The sequence below is a fragment of the Manis pentadactyla genome, chromosome 9, assembly GCF_030020395.1.
Source record: "Manis pentadactyla isolate mManPen7 chromosome 9, mManPen7.hap1, whole genome shotgun sequence".
Taxonomy (NCBI): Eukaryota; Metazoa; Chordata; class Mammalia; order Pholidota; family Manidae; genus Manis; species Manis pentadactyla.
The window spans coordinates 16,129,893-16,143,407 of NC_080027.1; the positions used below are offsets into that span (position 1 = coordinate 16,129,893).

The 13,515-nt window shown below is 53.8% G+C and overlaps 1 protein-coding gene across 1 annotated transcript; it reads left to right on the top strand.

The window, feature by feature from the left end:
• Positions 1-41: 41 nt before the first annotated feature.
• Positions 42-10,256, top strand: PRPF19 (pre-mRNA processing factor 19). Its single transcript, XM_036924475.2, has 16 exons — positions 42-286; positions 1,993-2,142; positions 2,327-2,403; positions 3,175-3,316; positions 3,400-3,473; positions 3,583-3,645; positions 4,520-4,561; positions 4,688-4,762; positions 5,081-5,156; positions 5,306-5,415; positions 6,682-6,837; positions 7,057-7,126; positions 7,362-7,447; positions 7,746-7,916; positions 8,056-8,161; positions 9,724-10,256. Exons 1-16 carry the CDS (start codon positions 268-270, stop codon positions 9,819-9,821), a joined length of 1,515 nt encoding a protein of 504 aa, XP_036780370.1. The 5' UTR covers positions 42-267; the 3' UTR covers positions 9,822-10,256.
• The last annotated feature ends 3,259 nt before the right edge of the window (positions 10,257-13,515 follow it).

A 13,515-nucleotide genomic window follows, 5' to 3' on the forward strand; every position in this document is an offset into this window, starting at 1 on the left:
GAAACAGCCGAGTGTTCCCTGGCGGGCCCTTTCCTGCCCGCTTGCATTCTGGGAAAGGGCTGTTTCCGTTAGGTGCTGCAGGCTGGGGCCCGCTACCGACCGGCCGTAGTCCCACGTGAAGCCCTACGCGAGCATCGCTCGGCAGGGCAGCTCTCCGCTCGCCGCAGAGCGTCCCGGAAGCAGCGGGGCACCGGAAGCGGTCTGCGGCTGCTCTGAATCTAATCCCAGAGCTCGGTGTGAGGCGCCCTGCAGCGCAGCGACGGCGCCATGTCCCTAATCTGCTCGAGTGAGTATCGGTTGCGGCCGATCGCGGATTGCAGGTGGTCCGAGAGCTGAGCGGGGGGGATTTGCGGACCGCTGCAGCGCCGGGGTCGGGGCGGAGGTGATATCAGTGCTCCTGGGAAGCAGGGCGGCGGTCTGTCAGTACGGGGGTCCTCCTCCTCAGCGTGGGGTGCATTTGCGCACGGCTTCGCAGTTTACATGACGCCTCAAGTTTATTGTCGCAGCCATCATTGAGGCCAACCACCTCGTTTACGCAGTAGAACTGAGGCCTGGGTAGAGGGAGCTGGTGCAGGGAAACAGCTCTGGTATAGGAATCGGGCTTGTGCAAGGATCTGTCTCCGATTGGCTTTGTGATCTGGTGCAAGGTTCTGGGCCTCACTTTCGCCACCTGCAGAATGAGGGCATTGCACTGGGTGTTGTCTGAGGTCCCGCTCTGGTAGTCAGAGCTTCTGCAGTTTGCGAAGGTCACACAGTGAGTTAGGGGCAGTGACAGGGCCGGAAGCCAGGTCTCTGGCACCCAGCCTCATCCTGTGCGATGCAAAAAACATCGTATATTTATAAAGCCTTTATTGGCTTATGACGCGCTTCCAAGTCTACGACGTCATTTTGTCCTCACAAGAATTCTCTGAAAAATAAGTAAAGATCCTGGTTTTACTGATGAAAATGTAAGGCTCAAGGAGAATGTGGCTTCTCTAAAGCTGCACAGCTAGTAAGTGGCAGAGCTGGGTGATCGGGCTAGGCTCTCTAAATCTAAAAGCATGAATCCATGCTTTTTTCATGCCTTGTTTGTCTTTGCTTTGGTGTCTGTGGCATGCAGATGTTTTCCGTTCTTGTTTCGTCTCATCACTAGTTTCCCACCCTTTTCTCTGTTTGCTTCCTAATTCTCAAGCCCTTTATTCTTCTCAGAACTTTTCCATAAATTCAAGAAGGGGGAGGAAGGAAGGGAAATGATGACTAGAAAAAGGTATCCTTCATGTTGAAGAAATTACAGCTTGCGAGGTATTTTCACCTTCGTTGTTTCAATCTTGAGGAAGCTCTTTTTGTATGCCCAACACTATCTTTACTTTCCTTCCATCATCTGTTAGATGTTTACCTAGATATTTACCGAGTGCCTGCTGGGCATCTGCATTGTGTTGGCAGTCAGAGACCAGCTGTAATCCCTATCGTCTAGGGCTGCAAGTCTACTGAGGCAGGCGTGTAAATGATACCTCCGTTGGGGGCCTGTTGTGAGGATGACTTAACCTATGGAAAGGGTTTACAATTGTGCTTGGCATCCAGGAGACACCGTACAAATATTTTTTATTGTTACAGCATTCGTCACGTTGCTTTGTAATTTCTCTGTCTGGTAATCCATCTGGACTCTAGACTGAGATTTATGTGGCTTCACGTATCCCTCTCTGTCTTGGAGTATAATGGATAACTAAGTATCTTTGTTCAAAAAGGAGATGGGCAGGGATTACTGACTGCTCTCTAGGTGCCTGTCACATAGTAGTTGTTGATTATCTGGCTGTCAGGAGACTGAAGGAGAAGCTAGTTACACGGCTGGAAAGCATGCTGGGGGCAGTACAAAACTGGCTTGGTGTCCTGTCTTGCTTCCTCTTAGTTGAGTGTGGGGACATGTGGTTTTGGTCGGTCAGTAGCAGGTGAGACATCCCGTTGGCCTAGGTCCTTTTCACCACCACAAGCTCACTGCCTGCCTTTTCTCCGCAGTTTCCAATGAGGTGCCAGAGCACCCATGTGTGTCCCCCGTCTCTAATCATGTTTATGAGCGGCGGCTCATTGAGAAGTATATCGCAGAGAATGGCACAGACCCCATCAACAACCAGCCTCTGTCCGAGGAGCAGCTCATCGATATCAAAGGTGCCTAGTGGCTGACCTCCTTCCAGGGCCATCTTTGCTCAGAGCCTGAGAGAGGTTGGGGGTGTAGCCAGCGTGCCTGAGGAAGAGAGGGTGGTCTGTTAATGCAGGCTAAAGGTAAAAAGGTTGGGGGGAGCAAGAGTGCCCTGGGTTGTGGTTCCTCATACCTGCTTTTCCTCTCTTTCAGTTGCTCACCCCATCCGGCCCAAGCCTCCCTCAGCCACTAGCATCCCAGCCATTCTGAAAGCCTTGCAGGATGAGTGGGTGAGTCAGTCCCTGGAAGAAAATTGATGTCGTCCCTACACGCAGAGGATGGATCAATGGACTAGGACTTGGGGATGGGAAGGATGGAGCATAATTTTATTTTCTGAGGAGCACGATGGTAACAGAAGAGGAGCTTGGTCGGTGACGTCACACAGATCAGGTTCCACACTTAGCTCCTTTGCTCACTTGAAAAGTGGGCATGTGACCTTGGGAAGTTGCTTGTACCCGACTCCTGATTTTCCTGACTGCACAGCATGGATCAGTGTCTGTCTCTCGGGGTCAGGGAGAACTGGAATAAGATTAGAGTATAAATTTCGTGCATCAGGGACTTGTTTTATTCATCAGCAAACCCCTGGCACTGAGAGTGGCACCTGGTACATAGTGGGTGCTCTAAAATATGAATGAATGGAGCCGTGCTGAGGGACTGTGTGGCACAGTTCCTGACACGATGAGGGCAGTCAGTAAAGAGCAGCAGTAGCGTTATTATCCCCTTCTGGTGAGATGACGGCATGATATCTGAGATCTGCTGGTAAATTACAGAAGATGGGAGGGGAAGGCTGGCTTCCAGTCCTGTCTGTGCCCAGTGTTTGGTGTGGCATAGGAGCGCGGCAGCGACTGCCAGCACATGTAGGGTATTCAGAAATGGCTTGAATCGCTGATACTGGTCCAGGCCGTCGGATAGGAGGCAGCGTCCTCTCACGTAGGGCTGACTCTTCTGCTGGGTGCTCCGGGATCTCCCCAAGGCCTCACCATGGCATTCTCCTTTCCCAGGATGCGGTCATGCTGCACAGTTTCACTCTGCGCCAGCAGCTGCAGACAACCCGCCAGGAGCTGTCCCATGCTCTGTACCAGCACGACGCAGCCTGCCGTGTCATTGCCCGTCTCACCAAGGAAGTCACTGCTGCCCGAGAAGGTGCAGCCCTTCCCCGGCCTTCCCCCACCGCAGGCTGGCCCTGTTTTGCAATGTCCCATTTCTAACATTATCTTCTCTTTCAGCTCTGGCCACCTTGAAACCTCAGGCTGGTCTCATTGTGCCCCAGGCAGTGCCGAGCTCACAGCCCAGTGTTGTGGTGAGTGGCCCCCAGCGCCGCCGGCCGCCCCCTGTGTGCAGTGTCTCCTGTGGTGCCCCTGCAAGCGTCCGGCCTCCTGTGCCTCTCTTACCTCCACCTTTCCTTTCAGGGTGCAGGTGAGCCGATGGATCTGGGTGAGCTGGTGGGAATGACCCCCGAGATCATCCAGAAGGTAAGTTGCACACTCACGTCCTGGGAATGCTGGTGGGCCCTCACTTTTCACCATCTGCCTTTAGTCCAATGTCAACAAAAATCGCATCCATTTGAGGCTAGAGTGGTACACAGCAACAGACTCGATGTATCTTAATGTCACCCCTTAGAAGCTTTATGGCCTTGAGCTGACTTAACCAGTCCTGTGTCTCATTTTTCTTCTAAAATGAGAATAATAGTGTCTACTTTATAGGCTTGTGGGAATTTAATAAAAGTTCTCAGTTACTGCAAAGAGTGGCTTGTAAGCTCTTATTGTTATTAGGGTTCTTTGCAGATGATAGAACACTTTGTTACATGTTTTCGTGATTTTTCCTTCTAGGGAGTACAGGATAAGAACGATCATTTCTATTTAAAGATGAAGAATCTGAGACTCAGATTCAGAGGCCTGGCTCACAAGAGGCAGAGCTGGCCTGGTGCCAGGCCCAGTGTTCTGTTACACTCAAGGAATCCTCCCCAGGAACTGGGCACTTGTGTCTTTCCCATGCAGTTCAGCTTGGGAGCATGCATCTCGGCCATCGGGGGCACAGACCTGGTCTGAGAGCTCCGCAGACCTCGTACATATCCCCACTCTGCCGTTTATCACTTCTCTGGCTTTGGGCAAGTGACTTCAGAGGCTCAGTTTCCTCCTCTGCGGAATAAGGTCATTGACACCTGCCTCACCAGGTTGGGGTGAACGTAAGAAGAGATAACGCTCAAAGGCCTTTAGCACAGAACTTGGGAGATCACGAGTTCTGGCGACGTGTGTTAAAGCATAGATGTGACCGGTGTCTGGAAAGCCACAGTCCTAGCAAAACAGTTTGTCTCACATTGAGATTGTTCCTCTCTCTCTACCCCAGCTTCAAGACAAGGCCACTGTGCTAACCACGGAACGTAAGAAGGTGAGTCTCCTTCCAGAGCCAGGAGAGAATTGGCCTAGTGGGGGTGGCTGAGCCCTCAAGAGACACAGAGAATGGCTGAATCCTGCACTCACTGCTGCTTTGTGGGGGGCTTTTTTATTTTCTCAGAGAGGAAAGACTGTGCCTGAGGAGCTGGTGAAGCCAGAAGAGCTCAGCAAATACCGGCAGGTGGCATCCCACGTGGTGAGTGGGAGACGGAGCGCTCCCCTGATGTCTTGGGCTGGGGCAGGCCAGCATGGAGAGCCGTGGGTGGAGAGCTGTCCCTGGCCTCTGGCCCCATTTCTGCCCTTGGCTGCTGATTTGTTGGGGCTTCTGTGCCTGCCTGTCTGTTGCTTTCCCAGTAAGGCAGTGAGGGCGGTTCTGCATCCAGGCTGAAAGCCGAGTGTGATAGAATAGAAGTCGCTGTTGTTTGCCTGGGCTGAGGATGGGAGTGGGGCCGCTGCATGGCTTCGTGGCCTGCCCTGATACAGTGGTGACTGGATTTGGGGTGACTCTGCACAGGGGCTGCACAGTGCCAGCATTCCTGGGATCCTCGCCCTGGACCTCTGCCCCTCCGACACCAACAAGATCCTCACTGGTGAGTGCCAGCCTGGCCCAGCCAGCCTGGAGGGAGGGTGGCCGGGAAGGTGCATGCTCCTGTCCTCTGCATGGGCCAGAAGCTCCTTCCTCAGCAAAGGAACCTGGGTGGGCGTGACTCATTGGGGGTATCATTTGGGTCCTCTCTAGGTGGGGCAGATAAGAATGTTGTTGTCTTTGACAAGAGTTCTGAGCAAATCCTGGCCACCCTCAAGGGCCATACCAAGAAAGTCACCAGTGTGGTGTTTCACCCTTCCCAGGTAAGGGGTTCCACTCACCACCCTCTGTCCCCCATTCCTGAGCCCTTTCAGTGGTGTAGAGCCCCAAGCCTCCTTGGTGAAGCGGGCCTGAGAAAGCGCTTGGACTCCCTGGAGTTGGCATCGAGGGGCCTCTGTGTGGGGTGCCTTTTACCTCATGTCGGACCTCCTGAGGCACTGGCCTTCTAACCAGTGGAAGAGAGGAAACATGCGGCTTGAAAAAGCATATCCATTGAACTAGTTTATGTTAGGAAAAGGAAAAACTCTGCTTTTAATGCAAAGTATAGGAGACAAAGCTCAACGAAATCGTGAGGCATGTATCTGAGGAAAATAGATGTAGTCTGTTTCCGTGGTCCTCCAGGGTGGGGGCGAGCAGCTTGATACTGACTACTGCAAGTCGTGTGGGTTCAAGCAGGTGGAGAACTGCTGGGTTAGAGGGTAAAGGCAGCTCATATTGACGACATTATGGGGTTTGAGTTGTTAGGTCTAGGACAGTTTGGGTTGGGGGCTGTAGGACACTAGCTGTGTCCCTGCTTCCTTAGACTGCCTTTTCACTGTACCTTAAGGAAGTTAGAAATTGATGAATAACAGTTTTTGTCAGACTAATTAGTGTATTTAAATTGAAAGCACTCCTTTTTTCCCTGCTTATTAGGCATTACTATTATTTCTCTTAGGAAATTGCATCGATGAAAGGTGGCAGTTGGTTTCACCTTACAGTTTCTAGTGTCCTAACTAACCAAAGTAATGGTGGTTTGGTGACACTACATAACTTCTCTCCGTGCCCCAAATTTTTCTGAGAATTAACTTGCCCCTGAAATGCCTAAGGGATGTGCTGGAACACGCCCTCACAGCCCCTTCCAGATCTGGTACTGTTCAGGCTTGCGCCATCCCATACAGTGGCCGTTTAGCCACGTCTGGCTGTTTAAGTAAAGTAAAATGAAACTGAAACACAGTTAGTTCCTGGGTTGCACTGGCCGGGTTTCTCTCCTCGGGCCTGGAAACGGCCTGGGAAGTCGCTTTCTGGTGCAGTTACCCTTTTTACCGCCAGATGGCGAGGCTTCCTCCCTGGGCAAATGCCAGCCCTTCACCTTTTAGTAGCATTTACGTTTGCCCTCTGGGCTTCCTTCTGGGAATGGTTGGTTCCAGGCAGGGCAGGGCTGAAAGGAGAAGCAGTTTTTGGGGTTGTGGCCACACCCAGATGCCTTTTGTAAGATTGTTACGGTCTGTTGTTTCTGCCTCTGATATTCTGCCTCTCTGCTTTCCTGTTAGGAGTTGGTGTTCTCTGCCTCCCCAGATGCCACTATCAGAATTTGGTCGGTCCCGAACGCCTCTTGCGTGCAGGTGGTTCGGGCCCATGAGAGCTCTGTGACGGGCCTCAGCCTCCACGCCACTGGTGACTACCTCCTGAGCTCCTCTGACGACCAGGTGCGGCCCCCGCCTGGCCCTGAGGAGGCCTGCTGGTCCCCAGGCGTGGACATTCTGGGGGGCGGGAACATCTTCCCAGCCCCAGCCGGTTCTCCAGAGCCCTGGAGGGGAGCACTGCCTCTGCGGAGGGCAGCTGGCTTTGCCAGAGTTAGCCCGCTGGGGTCTCCGCCTTCCCGGCAGGCGCTCGCTCTCTTACTGGCCCTGTTGTCTCTTTTTCAGTACTGGGCCTTCTCTGACATCCAGACAGGGCGTGTGCTCACCAAGGTGACAGATGAGACTTCTGGCTGCTGTGAGTTGCCTCGGGCACTGGGCTCTCTCTCCATTTGCTGTTTATCATTTATTTTTATGTTTTATTTAGTCATTTGCTCAGTTGTTCTTCCAAAAATACATTGGCTGCCAGTACCTGCTGAGTGCCAGGCATTGTGCTGGGCGTGGCGGGGAATGTGAAGAACGAGGGACCACCTTGCTGGGTTTGGTCTCTCCCAGGGGCCTCTGACCACACGTCCCTCTCCCTTTCTTTACAGCTCTCACCTGTGCGCAGTTCCACCCTGATGGACTCATTTTTGGGACAGGAACCATGGACTCCCAGATCAAGATCTGGGACTTGAAGGTAGGTCGGGGCTGCCTCCACCTGAGGCCCAGGGCCAGCGCTCTTGCGGCTACACAGTGTGATGAGGTGCTCCTGGCGCCCGACCCTGGGCATGTCCTGAGGGTGGGGAGACAGTGGTTCTGTGGGTGTGGCATCAGGTGTGGTCTGGGGGCCCTGGGCTGGGCCATCCATGCCTGCTATTCCAGTTGGTTGTCCTTCCCGGATTGGCGGAGGAGGATGTCTCAGGGGTGGGAGTTGGGGACTCTGTCTCCCTCTCTGACCTGTGGGTGACAGTTCACTACCCACCCCCCATCTGCAGGAGCGCACCAACGTGGCCAACTTCCCTGGCCACTCGGGCCCCATCACCAGCATTGCCTTCTCCGAGAACGGCTATTACCTGGCCACAGCAGCCGATGACTCCTCCGTCAAGCTCTGGGATCTGCGCAAGCTAAAGAACTTTAAGACACTGCAGCTGGATAACAACTTTGAGGTGGGCCTCCGCGCCCCAGCTCTCAGTCATCTCTCCTCCTCTTTTGTCAGTTATTCACTCAGTGAATCTAAATTGCTCCTACTTATCCCCAGTTACCCATATTTCTGTTCCCTGGGTGACTCTCTCCTGGTTCTGGCAGGTGAAGTCACTGATCTTTGACCAGAGTGGTACCTACCTGGCCCTTGGGGGCACGGATGTCCAGATCTACATCTGCAAACAGTGGACGGAGATTCTTCACTTCACAGGTAGAGGCTAGCCCTGGGATCCTGACGTCTCCTGGTGCCCTGGCCCAGAGGGAAGAAGGGACATAGTCACTGGGTTAGGAATTTCTAGGCATGAATTTGCCTACACAGCTTTAATCACTACATAAGGCCAGTGGAGTTCAGTGGCTAAGAAAATGAACTCAGGATCAGACTGCTTGGGCCTTAAATGCTAGCGCTGCACTTTAACTTATGTGACATTGGACAAACTACTTAACCTCTCTGGGGAATATAGGTCTGTGTGTGTGTATGTACGTACGTAGATGACTGTAGAGAGGATTCGCCATTGTTACTCAGTATTGCATCTTCCTCCTCTTGTGAGATTAGAGCAGTGGATAAGGAAGACCAATCTTCACACTAATAAAATCTCGAGTGAGGTTAGGAAGGCAGATTAGAATGATTAAGTGCAGTTGTAAGTGCTAGAGAAGAAAAGTACGAAATGCTGAGATGTGGCTACCAGGTCGCTAGCCTCCCAATAGTTGTGTGGCCCTGGCTGTGTGACTTCCCTTTCCAGAGCTGCAGCTTCTTCATCTTTAAAATGGGTATGTTGGCACCACTTTGCCGGCTGCCAGCTGGTGACGTGGCACTGCCGTGCTTGGTGACGGGGTGCCTGCTGCACACGCGGGAGCTGAACCAGCAGCACCTGCTCTGTCTTTGTTGATGAAATCCCCATCCTCATTAGCAGGTTGTGGGCAGGACGCAGGAGACATTTCCCACCCCTGTTTCTCCTGAGCCCGCTGTGTGTGTGTGTGTGTGTGTGTGTGTGTGTGTGAGATGGGGGTGTCCAGGACGGACTGTGTGTGGCTGTTTTAACCCTTCACTGGGCCCTGGCATTTTGGTTTGGAGCTGGGTTAGGTGGAGTTGCAGGTTGGAAGCACTGTGCAGGCTTTTGTCTGCAGTGCTGGTCGGCTTCGGGTGTGATTCTGACCTGGAAGGCATTTGCGCTGGTGCTCAGCAACTCCCTGAGTAGGGAGGAGCTGCTTGGCCTCTTCGGCCCCAGCCCAGCCCAGCCCAGCTCTGCCCTGTGTTTGACCCCAAATTCTCTAGAGTCGGAACCCCATGAGCTCAAACCAGCTAACAGGCTATTTCAGTTACAAGCATGGAGTTAGAACTAAATATTACCAATAAGCTGAGCACTGAGAAAACCAAACAGAAAACTCAGTTACATTTAAAAAAACAAGGTTGTAGGTTGTTGAAGAACAGGACTGTGTCTGCTTTGTCCCTCAGGGCCACTGCCTGGCTCACAGTCAGTACCTGAGCTGAGCAGCATCGCAGTTGCCCAGGGGGCATAGGTGAGGGGCTGACATGCCTCTGTTCACTTAGCCCACCCTGTGCCCTGGGGGGCCTGCTGTGTGCCAGGGTCGAGTGAGGCCCTGCGGTAGCTGCCTGCAGGTCAGACTAGAACCCTGACCTTGGGAGTTTATAGCTGACTTGGGGAATGTGCAGTGTGATAAGCTGTGAGTGAGGAAGGACGGGGAGTGGAGCACCAGGGTCGGTGCTCAGACCCGGAGGAGGAAAAGCGTCACCATGGCCTCTTGTCTCCGCAGAGCATAGTGGCCTGACCACGGGGGTGGCCTTTGGTCACCACGCCAAGTTCATCGCATCAACAGGCATGGACAGAAGCCTGAAGTTCTACAGCCTGTAGGCCCTGTCCTGCCCACGGGAGCTGGGGCTCATCTCAGTAGGGGGTAGAGTTGGGGTGGGGGTGGGGGGAGATGGGGAGAGACTACTGGGGGGAGGGGGGTCCCTGGGGCGGGACATTCACATCATTTCACTCTGGTCTGGGCGATGGCCTGAGAGTCATGGCGGCGTGGACTGCCTGTATCCATGCTGCCTCCAGGCCTGCCGGGAGTGGACATGGGTGGGAGGATTGGTGCCCTCTGAAGGCATGGGGTCGGACAAGGCCTCTCCCCCGTGTCGTCCATTGAGCTGGTGGTGGCAGCTGTTCCACACCCACCTTGTTCAGTTCCTGGGGGATGGGGAGAGGCTGAGCCAAGGGAAATGTGAAGGGGATGGGTGTGAGGGCTCATGCAGGTTTTTGTAAGCAGTGATCTAGTTTCATTAAAAAAAGAACAATAAACACTGCACCTCCCTGTGTGTGTCTGTAGCAGGATCGCCAGAGCTGGGGAAGGCCAAGGGGAGGGGGCACAAAGGGGGTCACTGGCCAGTGGGAACCCACCATTCCTTTCCTTTCAGTGCTTTTACCTGTTTTTTTCTTCTGTTTTCTTTCCTTGATGGCACAACAAATAAAATACAATGAAATCTACAAGCCATTTACCAGAATGAATCTGCCCAGTGCAAGCAGGCCTTGACCTATGTTTACAGGATCTCATTTTTCCCATGCTGCCACTTGCCTCGTGAGGTTGGCTTCCACACGAGCCTGGAAGGGAGGGAAGAGTATGGGGAGGAACAGCCGTGTTTTCTAAGTGACATTTGAAAATTTGAAGTAAGGGCTGGTGCCTAGGGAGACAGCCTGTAAACAACAAATAAACATAAAGGATCACATAGCGAATACCCCACATAGGGACTTAAAGTCAGGTCGTGTGGCTCCTTTAGATTAGTGGTTGGGGAGGCCGCCTTCCGATGAGGACAATTAAGCTGACGCCCGAGTGATGAGTTGGAAGGGTGGAGTATTGCAGACAGGGAAGGTTCTAAGCCTGGAATGATCAAAACGGAGTGACCGGGAGGAGTGTGCTGACCGGGGGTGTGTGCCCATTGGTGTGGTCAGGGAGGTCAGGGTATCCGGGGCGAGAGCCATCCTGGCCTGAGCAAGTGGGTCAAGAGAACGAAGTGAGGGCGGGGGAGTCTGTAGGTAAGGAGCTGTACCGGGTGGGGGATCTAAAACCGGGCTGTTGCCTGGAGGGGCTGCGGGCCCCAGAATCTAAGTCTGCGTGGGTGGAGCAGCAGAGCGCCACATGCGTCTTACCGGCTCGGTGGTCCGTGGTCAGGTAAGTTTGTCATGCCGTGTCTCCCTCGGAGGGTCAGAATGCTTAGCTAGTGAAAACTTCCATAGGAAAGAAATCGTTTTAACTTAAGCCAGTACCTTCAACTATTTCACTAGGATTGCCTTTATGTCTGTGCATCTGTGACCCCGATGAGTGTTCACAGAGCTCGCCTCTCGGTAAACACACCCAAGTTTCGGCTGTTTGTACCTAGTGCTACAGTGAACATCTTCACGCACGCAGCCTCGTTGGCTTAGGTCAGTTCTTAACTGTCACTTGCCAAGAGGAGTGAAGAGCAGTGTTTGAAACACTTAGAGGTTTTCCAACATTCACCATCCCAAGTAGCACCAATCTCAAGGTATGTCTCCATAACAGCTCTATTTTATATATCCTCCACCAATTTTGGCTATTGCTCCTGGTTTGAAAAGTGTATGATTCTCCTTTTTAAAGAAAAACCCATCATGCAGTTGTCCTGAGGGCAAACTTCCGAAGGAGGGAGGGAAGCCTGGGAGTGAAGGGACAGCGCTCGCAGGTGGGGCAGTGGCGTTGGCGGTGGCAGTGGGTGAGGGCATGGGGGCATCCTGGGCTGGGCTGGACCCCATGGCTAGTATGCACTAAACCATCTAACAGTTTCTGCCCAGGTTTTTAGATGCGTTCTTAACGTCTGCCTTGTCCCCAGACAAGTTTAGGAGGAGATTAAGGCAAAGGTTCTCAGGGGATCCCTGGGCCGAGGGCACCATGGTCTCCGTCACATTGTGTGCAGCAGGGTTGTGTGTCCGTGCAGTTGGGGGTGGGTGTTGGGATACATGTCAGTCACTGTAGTCGCATCCCACCCCAGTTAGCTCCAGCTCGCTGCCCGGGAGGCCCAGCATGGGCCACTCTCCTGGCCTCGAGCCTGACGGTTGGGCTCTGAAATGCTTTCATCTCCGCCCTGCCATCTGTCTCTTGTCTTTTGGCCAGGGTGGGGCTGTGTGGTGGACACGACATACATTTTCTCACCTTATTCTTGGAACCACCTTGCTGTCAGCTGTCCGGCAACGCCAAGCAGCTTCCTTGCAGCCCCTGGGGCGTCACGCCTCTTTGCAGGCCAGGGTGGAAGGCTGAGTGTGGGCTCCAGAGACAGACTCGGGGCATCAGAGCCGCGCGCTGGCACTCAGCAGTGCGGGGCTGTGGGCAGATGACTTCTCTCTGTTGCAGTTTCTTCTCCCAGAAGGTAGGGTACCGAACTTACTGGGGAATGGTAAGGCCTTCAGTGCGAGCGCCCGTGAGCAGTGCTCAGAACAGTGTCAGACATAGTCAGAGCTCCTGAGCGCACAGCTCTCCCTGGGGCCTCCCTCCCCAGGCTCCTCCAGGGAGCTCCGCGGTCTGCCCTGCCCTGCCCGGTGAGGGAGCTGCCCCAGGCCCACCTCGCTGTAGCCACGTGACCTTGGGGGGGCTTCCGCACTTGCTTCTCTCACTAGAGTTTATGTTCTTGAGGGCGGAACCGTGCACTCGCTGTCATTCCCTTTTTTTACCTTAGATCACACTGCTGCTAGCAGGCAGGCAGAGATTCAACGCTGGGGCTCAGGGCAACGCCCAGACTGTCTCCTTGAACACAAAAGCCGGGTGACAGACTGGGTTAGTTGAGCCAAGACGGAGCGGAGGGCTGCCACCCCTGCCGTGTCCGCAGATTGGGCTCTGCTGCCTTGCAGAGGGACTTGGTGGAAGTAGATCTCAGTCAGTCGGAGCTTCGCGGGTTCTAAAGGGCTCACCTCTCCCGGATCTGAATTATCCAGCTCATGAATTTTGTATTCAGGGTTCAGGAGCAGGCAATCGTCCTGGGTGTCCGAAGGGAAATGGTTTGGTGATGTAACCGGTGCTTTGAATCCTGCCTGAACCTGAGCCCTGTGATGGTCCGTGCCTGGACCTGTGCCTGGGAACCCAGCCTGAGCCCGTGTGCCTCCGTGGCTGGGCTGAAGGTTGCTCGGCCTTGGAGTACTGACCGAGACCGCCACCTGGGGGCACTGTACTCACATTGGTCTTCCCAGTAAGCCTGGCACCAGGACAGAGCTCGGTGCCACAGGACCACACTGCCAGGTAGGCGCTGTCACTCCCACTCTGCAGCTCACAGTGCCTTGGCTTAGGGCCACCCAGTATGTGATGGAGCAGGGGTCTTAAGCCACTGGCTTTGGAGACCAAGCTGACTGCCCCATCATCGGCTAAGACGGGAACAAGCAGCCCATGACGCACTGCACAATTTCTTAGGAGTGCAGAGCTGTGGTTAGGTGGGCTTGAGTCAGAAGGCAGCCTCGGAGCCCAGCTCAGCAACGCTCCGCGGTTTGTGCCAGTGTCTCAGTTTCCATATCTGAAAAACGGAGCTAATGGTGTCCGCTTTGTAGGGTTTGCTGAGACTGAATC

Excerpts from the sequence above, each read along its gene's own strand:
- PRPF19 (XM_036924475.2), top strand. Across the intron at positions 3,646-4,519 it reads CCCCCGAGATCATCCAGAAG|CTTCAAGACAAGGCCACTGT; the intron begins GTAAGTTGCACA and ends TCTCTACCCCAG. Across the intron at positions 7,127-7,361 it reads AGATGAGACTTCTGGCTGCT|CTCTCACCTGTGCGCAGTTC; the intron begins GTGAGTTGCCTC and ends CTTTCTTTACAG.